This window comes from Liolophura sinensis, chromosome 2, assembly GCF_032854445.1.
Source record: "Liolophura sinensis isolate JHLJ2023 chromosome 2, CUHK_Ljap_v2, whole genome shotgun sequence".
Taxonomy (NCBI): domain Eukaryota; kingdom Metazoa; phylum Mollusca; class Polyplacophora; order Chitonida; family Chitonidae; genus Liolophura; species Liolophura sinensis.
The window spans coordinates 24,290,642-24,314,971 of NC_088296.1; the positions used below are offsets into that span (position 1 = coordinate 24,290,642).

The 24,330-nt window shown below is 40.6% G+C and overlaps 1 protein-coding gene across 1 annotated transcript; it reads right to left on the reverse strand.

Moving 5' to 3' along the window:
- Window positions 1-837: 837 nt before the first annotated feature.
- On the reverse strand, window positions 838-17,245 carry LOC135462597 (ankyrin repeat and SOCS box protein 8-like). Its single transcript, XM_064739820.1, has 4 exons — window positions 17,174-17,245; window positions 15,055-15,153; window positions 13,654-13,752; window positions 838-987 (listed from the first exon to the last, which is right to left on the reverse strand). Exons 1-4 carry the CDS (start codon window positions 17,243-17,245, stop codon window positions 838-840), a joined length of 420 nt encoding a protein of 139 aa, XP_064595890.1.
- Between the last annotated feature and the right edge of the window lie 7,085 nt (window positions 17,246-24,330).

Here is a 24,330-nt window from a genome sequence, read left to right on the forward strand (position 1 = left end):
AAGTGCCTATTACAAAATAATGTTCAAAGTCAAGACATTCATAATGCCATGACCTCGTGCTTTCCAGTTAAACTATTAAAACTAAATGTGCCATAGTTAATGTATTACATGAAACCCGTTTAGTTCAATAACATATCGTTTCATTAATATCAGTTTTTAAAGCTGATGTGTTTTTTTCCCCAATACAATGTCATATACTTAAACATTTACGGTATTTCCAGGTTTGATGATCCTTTACAAGATCGACAACGGCTTGATATCTCTATTTACTATAGGGGTTGTTACTTCAGACAGTAAAGGAATCACGGCTCTCCGACTTTTTATGTCATAACCGCTATAACCACGCTCGATTTACTTCAAAAATGATAAAAGTGCTAACAGTAAAGTGCTGACAGTGAAGGCGTCTGTCCTTTCTGTAGAGTGCAACAATAACATAACCATTATGGTATGGTTTTCAAATATTTTAGAATCTGTGCCACCTTTGTTTCCATGTCTAATCTTTGATACATGTACACGTAACATGTTTGAAACAGTATACTGCAAGAATTTAACTCTATTAAAAGCAAGTTTAAAGGAGACTTTGAAAGGTGAAATGTGATTGCTCTAGTCCCTCCTTGGTTTAGACCCTCCTGATGTTTTAACGACAAGTACATGCATGTAAAACGATTAACGGCAGTTGCAGGACGTAACCACGGGTTGTTTTTGTATACAAAGAATTTATTCCAATTACTTGTCCATCACAAGTGGTGTCAGAAGTGGAATGAAGGTTGAAGTGGCATCAATCAAACCTACAGGAATCTGTACAGCACTGAAAATCTTAAAAGCAGTTTCAAAACGCTACGGCGAGTGCAGTTGTCTTAGGCTGATGAAGGGTCGAGTTTTAGAGTTCAACGTGGCGCTTGTGCCCAATTGTTGGACAGGCCCGAAATTGAACATTTGAAAGGGTGTGCTAATGTTGCCCTTCCTATGGTCTGGCGCAATGTAAGGCTGTAACACAGACGAGACGAGACAAATTATTTAGATGGCACAGAACTTTTAATGGAAGATGGCGGACCACCAGTCTCAATACAGCGTATACAATGATATCACATCATAATTCCGGGCAGAGTATTTCCCCCTGAATTAGAATGTCATTGAGAGTTGCCTCCCCTAAATCGCTACAATAACTAGCGGGTTTATGTACACCCGTTCGAACATTGACTGAATTAAAGTCACAATATTACACAGGTAACTACACTGAGCTCTTAGGGTTACTTGTATCATGAATACAAATGCATCAAAACTATGAACTAATGCCATACTAGTGTAGCTTTATATCTCAGACTAATTCTAACAAGGATTTAACACTCTTGGGCTTGTAACAACAACAACACCTTGATAAACAGTAAACGAACATGTACTTTTAGGGTTATGAACTATTCTTCCACAAATATCTTCAAAGCTAACCGCATTAAATAAGTTTTTATAGATCAGCTAGGAACTACAACACAACAAGAACTAAATGGCGTGTTACCGAGGGGCAGATGGCTTCTGAATCTTACCTGTAACACAGACGAGACGAGACAAATTATTTAGATGGCACAGAACTTTTAATGGAAGATGGCGGACAACCAGTCTCATCCACCCAATCAACCAATCAGAACGATCGTTTTACTCAGCGTCAACGCACATGTTGGAAATTCCCCTCCTGTGTAACACCTAAGAGTTATGTCCCTTAGAACTACATTGCTAGTTACCTACGATCGCTACACTAACAGCGTTTGACGTACACCAAACAATCACACCCTTACTTCCATGCTTACTTTAGAATAAGCTGACTTTCATCTGTGTTTATATGGATACATGTGATTGTCAAAAAGCCTATCAGTTGAAGATATAATTTGAGATGAGCACCATGTCTAGATAAAAACGAAGAGTTTAGAAGAGTGGAAGGCAACCAAGATAATAATATGTCATTTCCGCTATCACATCAAGAAAAAATCCCGTTAGGGCAGACAGGCTTTTGGTACATCCGTCTAAATTACACGTGAAGTCGGCGGAAAATTCCTGGCTAAAGGAATTTGAAAGTGTTGCGAGATCAAACAGATGAGGCTTCGATAGAAAAGAAGAATTCCCACTCTGTGTGACAGGTTAGCAGATTATTGCGAAGATACAGATGACACAGACAAGTAAAATTATCACAAGGTCTGTCAGGTATGGATTGTCGACCAAAAGAGTTACAAAGGACCTATCACTCAGATTTGTTTCAAAGGCAGCAGTTACCAGATGAATGTGATGATGATTATAGTCATGTAATACTGACACCGTCACGGCCGACACATTCTGATTTACCGAGAGACTGTGTTGGTAAATTGGCATTGGCGCATTTTATTCAAGGCCTAGGTATGGAAGCCGGATGGGGAAAGTTCGCTCCGTGGTTCGCGGCCCTCGGCCTGTGGCCAGCGGCAGGAGGAAGGTACAAATCGCGCGCGAATGATACCGTTCTTGTGCCGCGGCTCGCGACCCGCTACCCGCGGGGAGCGACACGAGGTGACGAGGACAGCAGTGTTGGCGCGCGAAAGGTGACCGTCCTCGTCCTCTCGTCCTGCGGCCCGCGGCACGACGAAGGAGCAAATCCCGTTGGAACGGTACCGTCGGCGTGTCGCGGGGCGAGGGGACGAGGACGGTCACCCTTTGTGACCACGTGAATAGATCAATATTAGTAATCTCGAGCGCCGTCCTCTAAAAGAAATTGACATGTGTTTGTTTGGGACATTATTAAACTTTGCTCTACTATCATAAAATAGACAAACTTCCTCTCCCGTTGTAGACAGGTGGGCAGATATACCCGTTACCTGCGGATGATTTCCTCCGAGTTCTGCCCGTTCTTTTCCTCACCATAATGATGGCTACCATCGTTTAAGTGAAATATTCTCGAGAACGGCGAAAAAACACCAATAAAATAAATAAATAAATAAATAATGTGTGCATGCGCGCATTGTTCATGTGAGGTTCGTGGTTAATATCTTTCATATGACGTCAACAGCACGCCAGTTCCGAAGTAAATATATTGATCACCGTTCATTCAGTTTCACTGACCAGAACATTATTACAGGGTTAACTGAACTGCGTGTACTTTAATGTAATGGCCGCCATTTCTCAGCACTGATTTCCCTCCTGATAAAGTGTGTTTTTCTGCATCTTTCCACATCCGCCTATATCTATAAAATATCTATCCACCCATGTCTGTGTGTCTATGATATCTTTCCATCAGCACCTACAGTGTGTATTAATAATGAGACAAACCCAGAATCATAATGTTTACAAACAAATGGAACAAAGGTTTTTGCTCTCGCCATTTTCTAATACGGAGTTAAATATTATCACTTAATTGTGTTCATTTAATTGTCTTAAGGAACTACATTGTAAACCAGAGGGCCACTTCCGAGCTCTGAGCGAAATAAGCAAGTCTCATTTCAGTCTGGTTCACAGACACTCCGCACACCGTGTGTAACTTACATCTAACGTAATGGAGACACAGGAAACGCCTGGCTACACAACTTCCTGAAATGATGTGCTTCAAACGTGTGCAACCGTATGGTATTACAAAATGAAAATATGACTGGGACCATACACACATACAGTGTACACACATGAATCCCGGACCTGAGGTTATTCTAGGCTAAGCTGACCTGACTGGGACCGTACACACACATACAAGTGTACACACATGAATCCCGGACCTGAGGTTAGTCTCGGCCAAGCTGACCTGACTGGGACCGTACACACACATACAGTGTACACACATGAATCCCGGACCTGAGGTTAGTCTCGGCCAAGCTGACCTGACTGGGACCGTACACACACACACACAGTGTACACACATGAATCCCGGACCTGAGGTTAGTCTCAGCCAAGCTGACCTGACTGGATCCGCACACACACATACAGTGTACACACATGAATCCCGCACCTGAGGTTTGTCTCGGCCAAGCTGACCTGACTGGGACCGCACACACACATACAAGTGTACACACGTAAATCCCGCACCTGAGGTTAGTCTCAGCCAAGCTGACCTGACTGGGACCGCACACACACATACAAGTGTACACACGTAAATCCCGCACCTGAGGTTAGTCTCAGCCAAGCTGACCTGACTGGGACCGCACACACACATACAAGTGTACACACGTAAATCCCGCACCTGAGGTTAGTCTCAGCCAAGCTGAGCTGACTGGGACCGCACACACACACACAGTGTACACACATGAATCCCGGACCTGAGGTTAGTCTCGGCCAAGCTGACCTGAGTGGGACCATACACACACATACAGTGTACACACATGAATCCCGGACCTGAAGTTAGTCTCGGCCAAGCTGACCTGACTTGGACCGTACACACACACACACACACAGTGTACACATATGAGTCCCGGAACTGAGGTTAGTCTCGGCCAAGCTGACCTGACTGGGACCGCACACACACATACAAGTGTACACACGTAAATCCCGCACCTGAGGTTTGTCTCAGCCAAGCTGACCTGACTGGGACCGTACACACACATACTGTGTACACATATGAATCCCGGACCTGAGGTTTGTCTCGGCCAAGCTGACCTGACTGGGTCCGCACACACACATGCAGTTTACACAGATCCAATGATATACATGAGCACATGTAAAGTATTTGCGTGTATGTTTTTATTTATCTATTGGGATTGTATGTTTTTTGCGCCGTATTCAAGAATATTTCAATATAATACGACGGCGTCCAGCATTATGGGGAGATTTATTGATTGATTTATTTGATTGGTGTTTTACGCCGTACTCAAGAATATTTCACTTATACGATGGCGGCCAGCATTATGGTGGGTGGAAACCGGGCACAGCCCGGGGGAAACCCACGACAATCCGCAGGTTGGTGGCAGACCTTCCCACGTACTGCCGGAGAGGAAGCTGGTCTTGAACTCACACCGACCGCATTGAGAGACTTCTGGGTCACTACGCTGCGTTAACGTGCTAACCGACTGAGTCACGGAGGCCCCCTATTATGGTGAGAGGGAAGGAAGCAGAGGCCGGGAGCATCCCATGACCATCTGCAGGTTGAGGGGAGATCTTCCCTCGTACGACCGGAGAGGACGCCTGTATGGACTGGAATTGAACTCAGAACGACCGCATCGGTTTGAGGGCGTATCAGTCATGTTCTTCGTGTAAGTGGGAATCACATTTTAGAGCAAGATTTTCAGGTTATCGGATAGACGGTATTCACGGTATCAGTCCTATCATTTTGAATTAACTTACGCTGAGAAGCGGGAATTCACAATACATGAACTATTTCCCGCTGGCACGCTAATTACTCGGCTTGTCTCGTCGAGAACTATGGTAATATATGATGAAGATAAAATATCAGAGAAGATGAAAAATTCAGAGAAAAATGATATGAACGAGAATCGCTGGTATCACTAATACAATTGCAGTCGTCTAAACAAACGCCTCTAAAATATATTAGGGAGAGTAAATGATGGAAATATATTAAATAAATTGTTATTGAGGGAGATACAACAATTATTTACTCTTCAGAAATTTATATTTGAACTTCGGTTACCAAATGACACCCTATTGGTGGCACTGGAAGGTAAAACATTTTTCTAGAGTTATTTTGAATTCTTGGTGAATTCTTGGTTGCTCTAATTGAATATGGTTCTTTCTCTGCACAGTTTGTGAAAAGAAGAAGAATTACTAAAGCTGGCTGTTCTTCGTGGAAACTTGCCAGTGGTTTGTTGCTCAGATTTGGTGCGGGTTGTGCTGATATATTGGTGGTGGAAGTTTATTTTCAAATACATTGCTGAATGCATCACTGATGTGATTTGGAATGAATAGCAAGCGATCTATGTAGCGTCGTATACACATTTATATGGAACCTGCACATTCTTACGCTAGGTTAGAAACAACGTGTTTATCTAAACCAGTGATAACACGCAGAGCGTCCTTTTGGATATTTTATATGGTGTTTGTGTGAGCTTCAATGATATTGTCCCAACCTGTATTTGCATATTCAGTTGGTCACGTAATAAAATATTTATACATAGTTTCTAAGCATTTTCTTCTCAGACGATATTGAAGACCTCTGCTCAGGTATAATTTTTATTGGCAGTCTCTACAAGTTTCTCCGTTTCATAAGTCTCAGGCAAGGTTTAAGAATGACCCAGACACGCACATTTCAATTTCTGTCAGCGAGCTGCGCTCCAGATAACTGCTATTGATCTATATGTTTGCCTATACCACATGGTCGCGAACGGCCACCGTCCTCGTTCCCACTCCCCTAGGGTCGTGGTCCGCTGCACGAGGGCGATATCATTCGCGTGACATTTGTACCGTCCCCGTGCCGCGGGCCATGATGGTCACTGTTCTCGACGTACCATTCACGCGCGATTTGTACCGTCCTCACACAGCGGGACGAGATGTCCTCATCCAGCGTCCATACCTACGTACTGAGTCGGCAAAAAAAGCGTAGCCACTCTGCACTCTCGTCCACCAAGTGAGTAAGTGCTTGGGGTTTAACGTCGTACTTAACAATTTTTCAGCGGAGCCCATAGAGTGTATGCAATGTGCCTCCTTGTTTCCACCGCTCTTTTATCTAGTGCTACTTCACTGAGGCTAATTACCAAAGGCAAGTAAGTTGCCTCACCCGAGCCATTGTTTGACCGGAGATCTGGGTGTTCCCAGTTGTGAGACATACACTGGATGAGAGACTGTATACACTACAAATATTGACTGTACTGCTGACAGTAGTAAGAATTCCCAGAGTGTGGCTGAAGTGGCAACGACGCGCTTGCCGTTCTAATGATGGTACATGTATTCCGGGCAAGTTCAACCTCAACCCAATGACTGTTTTGGTTGATTCGGGCTCTGGTGTGAGTATCATAAGTAAAGCAATAGCTTCACGCCTTCATGCATGCAGTTTGCTTCCCAGTGATAACAGAACTGTTGTGTCAGCTATTTGGGGATCAATTATACCTTGCGTCAATTTGGTAGCGAGCAGATGTCTGTCATATATTATGTGGCTCAAGCATTGTGACGGCCAATAGAGCGGCATCGACAGGTTACTTCCATCAATAATTTGTACCGTCCCCGTGCCGCGGGCCATGATGGTCACTGTTCTCGAGGTACCATTCACGCGCGATTTGTATCGTCCTCACACGGCGGGACGAGATGTCCTCATCCAGCGTCCATGCCTACGTACAGAGTCGGCAAAAAAGCGTAGCCGCTCTGCACTCTCGTGCACTAAGTGCTTGGGGTTTAACGCCGTACTTAACAATGTTAACTGAACTGCGTGTACTTTAATGTAATGGCCGCCATTTCTCAGCACTGATTCCCCTCCTGATAAAGTGTGTTTTTCTGCATCTTTCTATATCCGCCTATATCTATATAATATCTATCCACCCATGTCTATGTGTCTATGATATCTTTCCATCAGCACCTACAGTGTGTATTAATAATGAGAAAACCCCCAGAATCATAATGTTTACAAACAAATGGAACAAAGGTTTTTGCTCTCGCCATTTTCTAATACGGAATTAAATATTATTACTTAATTGTGTTTATTAAATTGTCTTAAGGAACTACATTGTAAACCACAGGGCCACTTCCGAGCTCTGAGCGAAATAAGCAAGTCTCATTTCAGGCTGGTTGACAGACACTCCGCACACCATGTGTAACTTACATCTAACGTAATTGAGACACAGGAAACGCCTGGCTACACGACTTACTGACATGATGTATTTCAAACTTGTGCAACCGTATGGTATTACAAAATGAAAATGTGACTGGGACCATACACACATACAGTGTACACACATGAATCCCGGACCTGAGGTTAGTCTCGGCCAAGCTGACCTGACTGGGTCCGCACACACATGCAGTTTACACAGATCCAATGATATACATGAACACATGAGCGCTCTGCACTCTCGTCCACTAAGTGCTTGGGGTTTTTTTCAGCGAAGGAGTCCATAGAGTGTATGTAATGTGCCTCCTTGTTTCATGCATGCAGTTTGCTTCCCAGTGATAACAGAACTGTTGTGTCAGCTATTTGGGGATCAATTATACCTTGCGTCAATTTGGTGGCGAGCAGATGTCTGTCATGTATTATGTGGCTCAAGCATTTCCCTATGACTGTGTCTTTGGAACTGGCACTATGCAACCAGGTAGAATGTAAATTGACTTCCACAAATTCACTGTTACTTGGTTAAATGTTACCGCTGGCCTGTGTGTCTGTTAGATTCAATACAAATCCCAGGTCGATCAGAAGTCAAACTGTGGGCAAATATTGGTAAGTTATCGGATGGACTGCTTGGTGTTGTGGAGCCATGAGAAGAACATGAGTATCACAGTTCAGCCTTTAACTAGCCCAAGTGCTGCCACCAGTGAACAATCGTTTGTTCCAGTTAGTATTGCTAATCCACCCCCTAAACCTGCGCAAGTGGTGACGATAAGTCGGAAAAAACCCGTTGGAAAACTTACCAGATGGTCACTGGAACTCCAGTAATATGACTTATATATTATTCTACCAACAACGTCTACAGAGGCTAGGAGACTTGTCGCTGAGTCAGGAGACTATTTACTGGAGGATCGTCCCTTGTATCACCTATGGAGTCCAGGCTCACGGAGAAGCAGAAAATATACCCGGAAATAGCTAATAGTTCCATGGTCACTTATCGACGAGGTCATGTGCCACGATGATCAAACAGATGGGCTCGTGGAAAGTTTTAATCATAGGTGGCAACAATGCTGTCCATGTACGATAGTAACCATCGCCTTGGCTGGAATCGTATCATACCATTCGCACAGAGAGTATTCAGGGAACGCCATTCTATTTACTATATGGTAGAGAACCCTTGTTACCAGTGTTAAAGGATGCAGACGAATACAAAAATGATGTCATGGTTTGTCTACAAGAAGCCCGTGAGGCAGCCAACATACACCTGGCTCAGCCGAAGCAGAAGAGCCACCATGATGTCCATTCTCGTAAACCTCTCTTCCAGGAAGACTATAAAGTGTGAGTGCATAATCCCAAACCTTCTCCGGAACGATGCAAGACATTTCGTCATACATGGACAGAGCCATATGGGACTGTTTGGAAGATTTCGCCAGTGACTTTTGAAGTTGAAAGCAAAAAGACAGAGCCAAAAATGTGTTGTCCATACAAACAGGTTAAAGCCCTTTGTCGACCCAGAACAGAGGCCCAGCGATGATCTTCATTTGTCAGTGGTAGATGATCTTGTGGAATGTCCATTGGACCTTTTCGGGAGACTCTCGATTTGTGTTCAAGAACGACAACTAAGTGCACATGTTCCAGAAAGAAATATTAACTCAGCGCCACTTTAGGGTGTTCAACCGTGTCAGTAACATTAACTATTTGATGTGTCCATACCAACATAATCATCCCGGTAATCTTAAGAGCAATATGTTGTTTCAGCTGTTATGTAATACAATTAAATGAACACTGACGGCTGGCGAAGACATGCTACTCCATTGTAATTGCTTAATTCTGCCTATCCTTGTTAGGAACCCTTGAGGCCGTTGGGATATAATGTAAAGTCGTGAATTTAAGGATTCTGTAACCGTTTGCTCTACTTTCATGTGATATTTGGTAGACTGTCAATCTTGTAGGCGACTGCAGGCATGGTAAAATCTGATTGTGTGTCTTTCGTGATGTGGGAAAAGTAAAGTTTTCCGATAAACATTTAGAGTTGTTCCCAACTAAGGATAAGAGCCCCTACCGTTGTTTTAACGACAAGTACATGTATGTAGAAAGCTTTACGGCAGTAAGCAGCAAGATGTAAACACAGCTTGTTGTTGAATACAAAGCTTGGAAAGACTACAAATTGTTTTGCTCAACTTTATGTCAGTTGCTTGGCCATCACAATAGCCTGACCACACAATAGAGCGGCATCGACAGGTTACTTCCATCAATAAAAGCAAGGGAAGTTTGATATATACCGTGCACGCTACATGGTTACACTGCACTGTAGCCTGTTTACGATAGTCGGCTAAATGACCCTTAGCAGACAAACAGACCTAAGACAGCGACAAAAGTTTTGTGAAAGAGCTGCACACGTTGGCCACAAAACGATAATCAGTTCGTTTTGTCTTAATAACATGTTTACACCTGTTTTATAAAGTCACATTTATTTAAGTCGTGCACACTGTTAAAAGTCAACTACTCTTTGAAAGTTGATCCTTTACTTGCGAAAATGTCAAGATCGATGTACAACAACGACGCATGTTTATGATATGTGTAAATATTCTTTATTAGGAACTGATGTGTAAGACGATGTGTAAAACGTAAGCAATGATTTGCACGCTTTGTAATTTGAATACCGATCGCTTAAAATCGCCTAAAATGATTTCACTGTTATCTTTGTTGCAGTCAAACTCTGTCTCTGAATAAAATGAGCTTTAATCTCCATATAGAAAACTCAACTATAAAGTCATAACGTTGAAATAAAACGAAGACAGTGATTTGGGAGAGTTTTTGTACTTTACAAAATATTAATAAAATAGTGCAAACATGAGAAAGACAGAGTAACAGGGGATTATCGTATTGTCTTTATTACGGTTTTTACAGCTCTTCCAGGGAAAAATATACTTAAAATGCTACTTCAGTAAAACTGATATTTATGACAAATTTACTAAAATGAGCGTAACTATGTCTATTCATACGGCGAATGTAAAAATAATACGAGTATGTATGAGTTATGCCCCCTTAATAGACGTACCTATTATTGAATGTACTAACTCATATTGTCAACAGTCATACAGTAACAGCGGTATTTGAAACCCCGAAATCAACCCAGGAACAGATTGTTTTCCTTTAAAAATATTTCCTTAAATAATTCTAGATATTCTTCGCAAACATGTTGGCAGATTTGTTGATGAAAGATGACATTTTAGCCCTACATGACTTGGGAGAGGGGTAACTACAGTTGCGAGAATGAGTGCATCAGCAATTTTCTTTGCAGTCTTTTGCATGATTTTAGGCATTCTATGGTGGTTGTGTTAACAATTAACTGTTGAAATCAAGTTTTAAGATCAATGGTCAATTCAAAATGCCACACAGTAGGGATCTTTCCATGACCCCTAACACCAGAGGAAACTTGTAGATTTTGATTCTTTTAAAGAACGCTGCACACTGTAATTTATATGCCAGCGGGTGTGATGGATGTTTAACTAGCATCTTGCTTCTTAATTTGATGTTTTAATTGCATGGTGGCTGTAATTGCTGAACCCTGGGCATTAGCAGGTTTTGGTTTCTTGTCAAGATTTTTTCCCCATTCGAAAGACAGAGTCAAGTGATTCATCCAATTCACTGTAAAATGTCATTATTTGTGGACGCTTTGACCTTGATGCTACATGGAAATCTGTCCAGTACAGCAATGTTTCATTTAGATGGAGAACATTCGTTATGAGAAGCGTTTTTCAGTATTCGTTTTCATTAACTGCTACAGTCTATTTCTGATTCTTCCCTGAATTACTTCTGGAGGAATGAATAAATGAAAGATTATGGCTTAACGCCGCCATTTCTGGAGGAAACCCCACTTTTTGTAGAATTTAGAGTTTCTAACGCAAACTGTAGAAAGAAGGCTTGTCTTGTGTGGAGCAAAGATCCTTTGGTTAAGTTCTTGGATAGCTGTTCTAAGTATGGTGCCATCTACACCAAGCCAAGTAAACTTCATAGGAGGCCCGTTTTTTGTTTTCTTTCGTCCATTAGAGAACAACTGCATCTGCGTAATAATCCTGGAGACATCTTGCCTGATTTACTGTTGAGATAGTGTGCACTCACAATTTCATCTCTTAGGAGCGAATACCTTGAGACCTATCAAACAGTGTTTTGGGTGAAACGCTGCGGAAGTAGTTGGTGTATCCCTAGACAACCTTCTACAAGTGACACTTCTCGCGATATCAAGAATCCCGAGTCATCACAAAACAATGAATGATCTTTGGCTTCTTCATTAGCATAGGATCGTCTTCATCAATGAGTGATATATCCAATCATATATTCAAGATGAAATGTGTATCAGGTTCAATTCATTTAATGCATTTATGGAACAAGTGCGATTTAATCTAGTAGTTTAGCAGTCTCTAATTATCAAATGGCAAAAACCTTTTGTAATGTCACTGTTCACAATATCGTTAAAAGGGTCACTGAAATAGCCAGTCTGTTAAAGAAGTTTGATAGATTGTGAAAATTTGAAAAATTATTTCGTCTGACATACACTTCATAGTGTGTGTTCTTGATTTCTTTAACTTCACAGTAGACATTTACACCGTGCAAAGAGTATTTACGGACTAATTAATCTATAAGCTTAGTGTTTGGCGGTGTTTTTAACTACCTGTACTCTTGACTAAAAGTCAAACATTCTGATTAAAGGTTTGCTCTGACGGAGTTTTCAGGAATGTATATCTCTGATCAAAGGTTTGCTCTGACGTAGTTTTTAGACATGTAGATCTCAGGTAAGGAAATGACACGAACGTTTACCTACCTCAACTAATCTACCTTATCTCGCTGTAATAATGGGTGTAAATAAAAAAGCACACACCTGGGCAATTAAACTATTGATTAACTGTTATCAATTCAGCTGAAAACCTTGAAAATTTTACATGTAAATGTACAGGTTAACCGAATATTCACCAAATATTGTAATGGAGAAATGGAGACAAAATGTGGACTGCTGAATTTTCTTTCCTTAATCAAAATGCAGGTGATTATTCATTTTATGAAAATGTGTTAGAAAGCTATAATTGCAGAAAGGCTACCACGTCTTAATTTACTTCTACTGATCCTACAAACATGTTCGTATTTTATTAATTTGAATAAAGACCTGAGCGTGTAAGGCGTTGTTGACACTTATATGCGGCTAGAAATGGGCAAAGCGTGTTCATTTCACTTCTCAGTGTACTGTTTTTCCACTTCGCCTTTTGTATTCACTTTGTGTATGTATCTGTATTTCACAGGCACACATACACACTATGCTTTTTTCTACAGCTGTCAAGCGGAAAAAAACCCTTTCTCAACTGTATAACGTGACAGTGTAACACTTAAGTAAATCTACAGTTTGATTTAATGAACCGCAGTTAAAAATAAACTCAGGTCAAGCGGCTGTTTTATATTCATGGGTAGGATATGCCATTGATACGTGTTGTCTTTGGCAGTGGAATAAAAATACAGACGAAAAATAGTCAGCAATTCGTATCGAAAAGACTCACATTATGAGTTTTGAAACAGTAGACAGATTTTCGCTACTTTTTTAAATTTTGCAGGTTGGTGAAATTTTGTCAGGGATTTTCGAAAAAATCAAGTCATTAAAATGTTGCAGAGCTCCACCTGCTCAAGAACTAAATCGGCAAAAGTTCATTAAGTTACGTTAGTTACATCCGCGGACTACAGAGAGAGGTTATAAAATATGCATGGTTTTTCTTTAGATGGAAGTTTGAAATATTTACACTTATTATATCCCATGTAGAGCAAATTTATTTATTTGCAGCCAGTGCATTTGACACATAGCACAGGTCTTGAACTTCAAGGCTCAATTGTCACGTCAATAAACGACATATCAAATCACCACCTGTCGCAAACTATTGTGGCCGGCCTCAAATCAGTACATCACGTACCTTATCCTGTACATTCACATCAGCACCCTTCTCCAGCAGCAAACGAACAACATCCGCACTGTTTTTCATGACTGCATAGTGCAAAGGTGTCTTCAGACCCTGTGCAAAGTAAATATAATGTAATATTTAAAATGCTGCTTCAGCAAAATGCTATTTATGACGCATTCAGTAATATTGCAGGTAAATACACATATCCATGCGCGGAATGCAAAAATGATACAGTTGTGAGCTGCTTTAGTGTCGTATTAGGGATTTCAACGAGACTGTAATGTGAAAGTAATGGAGAATTTAATACATGCAGTAGTCCTGCTTTTGCATTTTTGAATGAAATATAAAGACATGAGAATGGAAGGAGCTGCTGACATTGATGTGCGGCTGGAAATGGGTCGATCATGTTCTTTTCACTTCTCAGTCTACTGAGAAAAGCAATTTTTGGGGTTTAGTTTATAAGCATTGTGGCCTCAAATCCGTACATCACCTATACCTGATTCTGTACATTGACATCAGCGCCCTTCTCAGCACACAAAAAAAACATCTACATTGTTATCCAAAGCTTCACAGTTTAAGAATGTCTGACATTTATGTATAATGTAAGCGCAATGTAGAACTTACCCCAGGCAATGGTCTACTTTATGAATTTGAATAAGACATGAGCGTGTAAGGCTGTTCATTTTCTGTTCTCAGTATAATGATTTTCCAGTTCGCCTTTTGAAATCACTATCTCTATGTGCCTGTATATCACAGGCACTCATACACACCGTATTGTGTGATTTTCTACAGTCGTAAAACGGAAAATCACTTTTCTTCGCCATATAATGTCACAATGTAACATTTATCCAAGTCAAAAGATTGATTTAGTGAACAGTAGATTAAAATAAACTCATGTCAAACGGATGTGTTATATTCATGGATATGTTTTGGCTTGAATCGCTCAATAACCTTAAACACAACAAAATCCTCAGCAATTCTTATCGCAAAGACTCATATTATGGTTTCAAAGCCGGGCGTGGTTTTTTGCGATTTTTTTAAAGTTCGCAGATGGGTGAAATATTTCCAGGGGTCTGCAAAAGTTAAAGTCATTAAAATGTGCCCGAGTTCTAACCAAAATACTCTGTTTTCCCAAGAACTAACACGGGAAAAGGTCATTGAGTAACGTAACTTACATCGACGTTCTACAAAAACTGGTTATAAAATATGCGTCGTCCTTTTAAAGATAAAAGCTTGAAATATTCACGCTTATTATATCCTGTGTAGAGCATTTTTCTTAGTTGGGACCAGTGGGTTTGGCGGCAAGTACAGGCCTTAAAATACAAAGTGCAGTTGTCACATAAGTAAACTGTATGACAAAGCACCATCTCTCGTCAAGTTTTGCGGCCGACCTCACATCAATATCTCACGTACCTCATCCAGTACATTCACAAGAGCACCCTTCTCCAGCAGAAAACGAACAACATCTACATTCTTTTTCCGAGCTGCATAGTGCAAAGGTGTCCATCCATCCTGTGCAAAGTAGAAATAATGTAACATCTAAACTGTTACTTCAATAAAAATGCTATGAATGAAAAACTGACTAAAACATAATGTAGCTACACATGTTCATACAGAGAATATAAAAATAATACAAATGTGAGCTATTTTAGTGGCGTATAAAGCTTTTGAAGAGCGCTTTGTACTTGCTAGCTTATCGTACTTAAACTAGTCAAAATAGCACTATCTCTCGTCAAATATTGTGGACTCACATCTATACCTGTTCATTTCACATCTCAATGTACTGACTTTCCAGTACGCCTTTTAAAGAAACTATTTCTATGTATCTGTATATCACACACACGCACACACACACACACACACATACACACTAACAAAGCTCTATCTCCTGTCTGCACAAATAAGAGTATAAAATATGCGCTGTCTTTTTAAAGATGGAAGTTTGAAATACTCGCACTTATTATATCCTATGTCAAGCAAATTTCTTTAGATGCAGCCTGTGTTTTCTTAGGGGTTCTTTCTTTTTGGCCTAGCACAGGTTTTGATATAAAGCGTTCAATTGTAAACTACATAACAGAGCACCATTTTTCGTCAAGTATTGTGGCCAGCGTCAAAGCCACACATCAGGCACGTTTTGTGTATAATGGCATTAACACATATTTCCAGCAGCAAACGAGCATCAACCACACTGGTTTTAATGAGCTGTACAGTACAAAGTTGCCCTCCGATCATGTGCAAAGTAAATAAAAGGTAATACTTGAAATGCTTCTTCAGTAAAAATGCTGTTAATGACAGATCATTTGATAATGAGCCTAGCTACATTAATCATACGAGGAATGTAAAAGTAATGCTATTGTGAGCTGTTTTGGTGGCGTATCTGGCATACTAATTGGGCTAAATTTGCATTTGCTGGCTGATCAACCCAGAGCGTGGTATAGATATCGTGACGTCACTAGAATACAGTCGATTACCATCTTCATATGGCAAAGTGGAGCTTATGCTACTAAAAAGTCCCCATTGACCCTTCGTATGAGGTATTTGTTCAATATTTTGAAGAAGAGGGCCCAAAACAAATTCTAGTTTAATCTCGCAGCAAGGATCACGTCAACACGTCTGCTCCTGAAACCACCGCTAAATATCTGCGCGTTTCTGGCACTCCATTTAGGTAATTCTATCTTTATGAACCATTTTTACAATTTAAGATCTGTGTTAACGAGATAATCTGTAAAATTTTTGATCACTTCTTTGCGACTATTTTCTGTTTCACACAACCAGATATAAACATGGTAGCTGAGATGATGACATGGAATTGAACGTTTGAAACGTCTGGTTTTAAAGACAAAGAAATTTAATTTAGCTCAGTTCTGCTTTCTGCATATCAATGTTCTGTTTTATATATTTTGTTTTATAAAATGGAATAAAACGATACCAGTTCGGCGTTCGACATGTTGTGTAGACCTACTGTTGCATCGCTCATTTTTGTCAAACGAGATAAGTGAAAAGCTATCCATCCTTACTGTATATTGACATGGTAATGGCCATATTTTATGAATTTAAATAAAGGAACTTGAGCTTGTAATGGATTGTTGACGTTTATGTGCGACTGGAAATGGGTATGTAATGAGCATACTCTTTTTAACTTCTCAATGTACTGATTTTCCAGTTTACCCTTTAAAAAAAGTATGTGTCTGTATATCACATTCACTCATACACACAGGCGTTATTTTCTACAGCTGCCAAACGGAAAAACGCCTTTCTTAACTGTATAATATCACAATGTAATATTTAATTGTTTGTTTTTTTTTAGGGTGAGTTGCTAAAAAAAAACCCAACAGGATCAAGCGGGGAAAATTCTGTCCGAAATAAAGTACCAGTTGTTTAACAAGTTGCTCTGCGGGGAAAACTTACAGATGTGCGATGGTGGTTGGGCAGTAAGCTCGGACAGCGACTTATTTATCACAGGATACATCATTGGTCAATTGAAGCAACGGTTACAATAACAGTCTGTAAGCCTGAACCATAAACCCTTTACCTTATTCTGGGCGTTGACGCTTGTAGCCAACTGGACCATTTGCCGCACGAAATCCACACAACTGAACGTCATCTTCCCATAGCACACATCCTATGAGGATATTATACAAAAATAGCCTTGTTTGTAAACCAACCAGCTCCCTCTTTTTCTGTCCGCAGAGAGGTTTTAGTGAATTGACCTCAAGAAATTAACACATTTTTGGAAGATAAGTGGCCTTAAACGCTTAGACAGACAATAGACTACGCGAGCAGCGCCAAATAACCGTTTGTTGTCGCCAATTCTCCACAAGGAGACAAAGTGTGGGTATCTTACATATTGCCTCTCGATGATGGTTTCTGAACCCGCACTGTGTGTGACCACGCACCATCGAAAAGGCACCATTAAAATAGACTACGACCTGACGTCCCTTCCGTGGTTGTAAAGTATCATATCTAGGTACTATGTATATACGTGTACAAGACGGCTAAAATATATGGTATAAGTACGACTAAAAGCTATGCAATATGGTATAGACAGTTGTCATAACATTTTTATTCTTTATTATGGAGAGAGAAATTGTTACATAAACGTAGACACTATTGATTTACAAACTGAAATTGTGTATGAGCCTTATAATATAGTACGGTTTTCTATGTGCAGAATAGCCATTTCTAGACTACCCCATCGCTGTCATTGTCGCCATATGACAAATTGTTAAGTACGACGTAAAATCCCAAGCATACATACTCTGTACGTTTGCTGTTCCATTGTTCATCCAGATATGGCGTAATTGCGTCAACAGTCTCTCGGGAAAATATGTCTGTAAGACCGCCAAGTAAAAAGTGGATCTCTGTACAGTCGCTTCCACGATTACTCCTTTATTTCCACTGGGTTCCACACCTATGTATTGACAAACAAAATTCAGAAACTGTAGTGTATGCCGTCCCCAAAAGGCACATGCCGATAAATTTCGTTATCTGAACATATAACACAATTCGTTGAGAAGATAAATCTAACGATATACACGGCGAGCACTCATGAAATTACATTCTTATGTAAGCCAGTTAAGGCCATTATCGTACTATCGTGCAACTGTTTCGGAGCCCAATGGTAGAACGGTAGGAACAAAACAATGGAAGGATGGAACGCAGCGATGCAATGACAGCGCGAAGCGATTGAAGGATGGAATGATGGAATGAATCGATGACATGACACTCCGCAGCGCTAGCAACAGCAATAAGACAAACATGCGAAATTCAAACACAAAGGAATTTGCCTTCTTGGGCCTTTAAATGGTCTTTAATATGGTCTATGTACTAAATCTAAATGCATTTAACAGTTACCTGAGAAGTCAGATAGATATGCACGGAATGGGGCCTACGTGTATCAGTTGATTACCCATGTGAAACTTTCACTTTCCTTGGGTATTTTAAGCTTTTGTTAAATGCCGTTTTGTGTTGTCTTCAATGTCATATATATGACTTAGTTTGTGGCCATGCAGAGTGTGGCTATCAATTTCTCACTATTTTACCGCTTTGTGGCCTAATGGTTAGAGCGTCAGCCTCGAAATCGGGAGACTCTGGTTCCAACCTGGATTAAAACGGTAATTGTTGCTGCGCTCAGCACTGAAAGGTTAGAGCAGGGAAACAGGACTGGTTCGCCCGGTGTCAGTGTAATGTGAATGGGCAGGGTGTTATCACTGGTGTCTTCGGTGATACTTTTAGTGGCGGCAGGACTTTGGCACCAGGGAGTCGCCCTGTCGCAAGATGACAAGGTGTATGCACACACACCGAATGACTCCCCATTGTCAAATGACTGAAAAATTGTTAAGTACGACATGAAACGAAGCATCCATTCATTCATTTATTCAGTTTCTTTTAGAATACATGTGGACGTTAAACTCACACTATGACTGTTGTGTCCGCGGTTGTATTTTAACGACCAAATTGCATTAATTCAATGTTACATGAAGATGTATTGTTTTCACCTTTTTGAAAGATGCTCTCGATGATCTGAGTAAGAGAGGCTACTCTTTGTTGTGTGACGTACGTACGTTGTAGCCTGAAAGTGTCAAACAAGCATCGTGAAAATCGTTACAACGTAATGAGGCCCAAACACGGTAAACAGTTAATTGTTGTCTTAAAGAAAGAGGTAGATATTTTTTATGGATATTCATCTCTATATGTGTGAGTCGCATGCATTTTATGACAAGGAGCGGCTAGCTTTCACGGTTTAAAGTAAATTGTTTCCGGCGAAGGTACTCGTCTGGATGAGTGCTGTGTTTCTTCCCTTGACAAAATCTACGTGACACGACTTCGTAGGTCTACGTCAGGACCCCATTTAGCGATGTCAGGCATTGTGGAAAATGTGTATCGATCAGCAGTTTCCGTTTCATGTCTACATGTATATACACCGTACTACATGTAAATACTGATATATATCGAATGTAGGAGACTTCATGGAAAAATTGTTAAAAGAAGTAAAGAATAACGTGCTAATACCACATTCAAGTGGATGGCTGTGTTCGAGTAAATAGCTTTGATATTAGAGAGACAAGCAGCAGAGAACGTGCTAGGCCCACATTCAAGTAGATGTCTATATTCGAGTAAATAGCTTGAAATTGGAGAGACCAGTAGTGGAGAACGGCATATCCTTACATTTAAGTAGATGTCTAAATTCGAGTAAATAGCTTTGTTAATGGAGAGACAAGTAGCAGAGAACGTGCTGGCATACATTCAAGTTCATGTTTATGGCAGTAAACTTGTTAATGGAGAGTCAAACAACGAAGAACGTGCTGACACCATGTTGAACTAATGTTTGTGTTCTATGTGAAAGTGAAAGTTAGTATTGGAGATGCGAAGAACATATAACGTGCTAGCAGTACCCTGTACTAAACGTTTACCTTCCCGTAAATTTGATACCGGAGAGTGGAAAAAACAACAATGTACTAAAACTTATTCAAGTACAATTGCAATAGAGAACCGAATAACGAATAACGCACGTTTGATGTAATCGTTTTAGTCGAATAACGTCTTATTGGGGGAGTCTAATAGAGAACAAAGGAAAAGTTATATTAACACCACGAATCAACCCGTCATTACGCTTCTGAGAATATGAAGTCTTGTTAAAAAAAAAACGAATGTACATTCAGTGTTAGCGTCTGTATAGCCATAAGGTCATCGGAGATTCAAACAGCAAAAAACATATAGACGGATATCTTTTGTCTCCTTGTACAATTGAATTTTATATATTCAATGTTTTAAATTCGTCTTCTAGATGTGACTGGTCTGTGAACATGGGAGACATCTACTCTGTGACGACACTTCCTGTGGTGAAATGGGTTACATCATGTTTCAAACAGGACGCATCTTACCTCTATATTACTAAGGTTGTTGTATTGTTTACACCATGCAGGTATATATCCATGTATATCTGCACACCTATTGCTTACATGAGGCAGGTAAAATGAAGTTAAAACACCTTTTTCTAATTCGTAAAGTCAAACTCTATAAACTCGGTTTCGACGGCAAGAGCCAATTGCCTCACGTGACGTCATAATTGTTTAAAAGCCAGTGGCATTCTGGGTGTTGGGCGGAATTCAGCATGTTTTGAAGGAGGGGTGACACCAGCTACCTAAACTGTTGTCGACTAAACCGTATGCCCTGTTTCTGACACTGCCATTTTGAAATCGTTCGCACGTTTTGATATAATGTAACCTGAATAAATGAATTGTACATTGTAAACGAATTTAGTATATGATATCTTGTAGTATATGCTGTCTTGTAGTATATGATCTGACGCAGTATAGTTTTAAGGATGGATATTTGGAAATCAAATCTATCTAGTTATTGACTGACCCAGTAGTGTAAGCTGTGTTGTTGCATGGACTCTGTTATAACCGATTGTTGGTGCAGCCATTGTAAAACAAATTACTCTCCACGCTCATTATCCAGATGGCAACTTGCTTCTTTGTAATAAAACGGACGTCCAACGTATCAGTGTGTAGAGCTTGGGTTGTTACGTGAGACTAACTGAAGGCAATTTTGGTAGCGAGTATGACTGATTTTACAGACAGCTGAATATAGGCGACTCTCTAAAAGAAATCAACTATACTGCTAGTATATCTACCTTGTGATTTGCTGTAAGCTGGTTGTCAGATTAATATCATGAGATTAAATTTGTTTCGGTAATCAAGTGGTAAACTTGTAGCACAAACAAAAAAAATCCCACTATTTTGGAGCACGCAGTTTCCTCATGCATTCTTGTCATGAATTTCGGTTAATAATTCCCCTCTCACATTTTGCGAAGGATTTGCTCAACGTCTTCATGTACTAACTTTGTTTGGGTATGTTTATACTCAAAATACATGTAGAGTAATGACAATGTGCTGGATGTGAGCAGACTAAAACACAGCAGACAAATTACTACTGTTGCCTGGAGAGATTATAACTTCCATATCGGAAGCTCTAAATATGTGTCGGTTTAAAAATCAAGAAGCTTTTTTCGTCGGATGAAATTGTTTGTGAGTTATCTCCCTTTGTACGACCGCGACACCTCACATGGGCACTGATCGCTATGCAGGACTGCACGCACTGCTGCTCTGTAAGAAACTTGTAAATTTTGTACAGTAAATACCAGGAGATCTACTCTTCAGGTAATTTAGATTTATTATTTTATTTTTATTTTGTGTAAAATCAATACATTATTCGCATATTTTTAATTCCGTAAATCTGCTAGTTTTTTTTATATTTCCACAGCAGCGTTCCCTCTTGTTTTATACATGGTAATGAGAACATTCTGTTTTTTAGAGCCAAGTGTTTGTCTAGAAATGTTGTATTATAAAGAAAAGATATTTTCGCTGAGTTTTTTAATTGGGAAGTTTACAGAGTGTAGTAATGCATTTATTCTTTTCTAATTCTGTGAGTTACACAACCTTGTAGTGGTCGTTTTAGTGGACGATCTTCATGGTACATTCCTTCACAAGACTTGCGAGCGAATGACAGTATTTCATGTGTGTCTCTTATTTACTGTAATATGATGCAGAAATTTTGTTGTTTGTTTACACAGTTATCTTGGTCTGACGTACTATTATTCGTTTTAACGCTGAATAAACTGGTCTTGAAATATTCTCTCCTACTGGGCATTTTATATTAGGATTACCCGTCTCAACCAAGTTTCTGAAGATTTCTGAAGTTACACCGCGTACTGGACTGGGCGATATGGAGGCAGTATATAGGAGTTGGGCTTGGTGAGTTGCGTGGCGCAGATCAGACTAAGCGCAGAATGTGGCCGCATTCTTGATGAAGTCAAAGCTAACTTTAGTTCAGCTTGTGAGTTTCACGGAAAGTTATAGGATTTTATCAGCCCAGAACAGATACTTCCTCGACGCCAGTGGAAAACTGACCTTGCTAATGGTGTCTATGATATCGAGGAAAGGGTAAAGACTCCTTTCTATCACTTGGCGAATCTCCAGTAACAAATCAGCAGAGGGTTTGAAGACAAAATGTGTTTGCCGAACCAGTTCACAGAGTTTGCCATCCCATTCTAACATTCCATCACCCAGCTCAGTGCAACGAGACAATGACAGTGGGCTCGTCAAACTCTGCCCATGACACCAATTCCCAGACTGGAGAGAATGGGAGATGTAATCCATTAGCCACGCCCGACGTGTCTAGTGTGCATGTACCAGGGGTTCTCAGGCAAACAGAACAATCCCCATATGTTTCGTAACCTGTGACTCTGAGGCCACAGAGCTTTGACTCTTGGATTGACACGCTAGTTGAGTGTCAAGAAACTGTACTGCCACAGCCAGTCTGTTAGTGAAGCTTTGTACAAACTAGAAGCTAGTAAACATATTCCTACCATAGAACTTGATATATTTGGTGGTAATCCTTTGAAAGGTTTAGATTTTATCAAAAGACTCAAAGCTCATGTTCACAATAAGGCACATTTAACTGATGGTATGAGAATGTTGCAGTTCCGCATACTTCTTCATAGGTGATGCTGAGCGCGCTACTTCTGACATACGCGCTTGCGGCATCATGTATACGCCAGCTTTGAAATGTCTCAAACAATCAGTATGATCACCAAAGTAGTATTGTGCTTGCTTGCTTAAGGGAACTCACCGATGTGGCAAAGATAGGTGTAGGGGATCGTCAGCCATTGCGCGATATGTCCCTTGATATGATAAACTGTATTTCAATTTTCAGTACACTTGAATATCAGGTTGGCATTAATTCCAGTGAAAACCTTCGCCAGGTAGTGAGACGTCTACCAGACTGGCTAATAGGTAAGTGGAAGCGTCTTGTCGCAGACATCCGATGGGCAAATCGCGACATTAATTCACGAAAGTGATGTTGTCAGGAAGCAGGTAAGAGCTGAGTTTGATCCAGATTTCGGGGATATTCAGACAGGTGGAAGTAAAGCTGAACACAATGGGCAGAAGGATAAAAACAAAGGGGTGTACACTCAAATCAAACGCGTCCAAATGTAATCAAGTGTTGTGTTTGTGAAGAAAATCATAGAATTTTTGACTTTCCTACTTTCAAGGACCCAAACGTAGACTAATGCGTGAAGGAACACCAAGTGTTTTTCGTGTCTGGATCGGGAGTATACTTTTTCGGATTGTCGATCGAAGAAGAAATACACGAAGGAAGGGCGTACTCGCTTCCATTGCATTCTCTTGAACGCCTATCCTCCGTTAGCTAGCGGCATCGCACCTGCCCTTGGTCGTGACGGAATCATGCCGGTTGTTCGTGTTCTTTTCCGTTCAGCTAATGATAGAACACGCAATGGAATTGTTCTCATCGATAGTGGCCCAGGAACAACCGTCTTTCGACGCGAGTTTGCCAAAGCTTTAGGTCTTCAAGGTAAAAGGGAGCGTCTCGACATTTCGGTGGTAGGTGGTGAAAACGATAGCTCAGCCACAAAGTCGTAGGGTGAAATGTGTCATCTCTTCTTTGACAGGAGGGGAAGACTATCTCATTGAGGCTCATGAAATTGAAAAGAAAGAACTTGGCTCTAGTCTCACATTTGCAGATGTGGATTTTCCACATAAAACCGGACCAGTGGATTTAATCCTTGTGGTTCAGTACTCACACCTAATTGTAGATGAGGAAACCAGGCAAGGGCTTCCGTATAAACCTGTGGCTAAGCGAACCGCATTAGGTTGGTTTGTA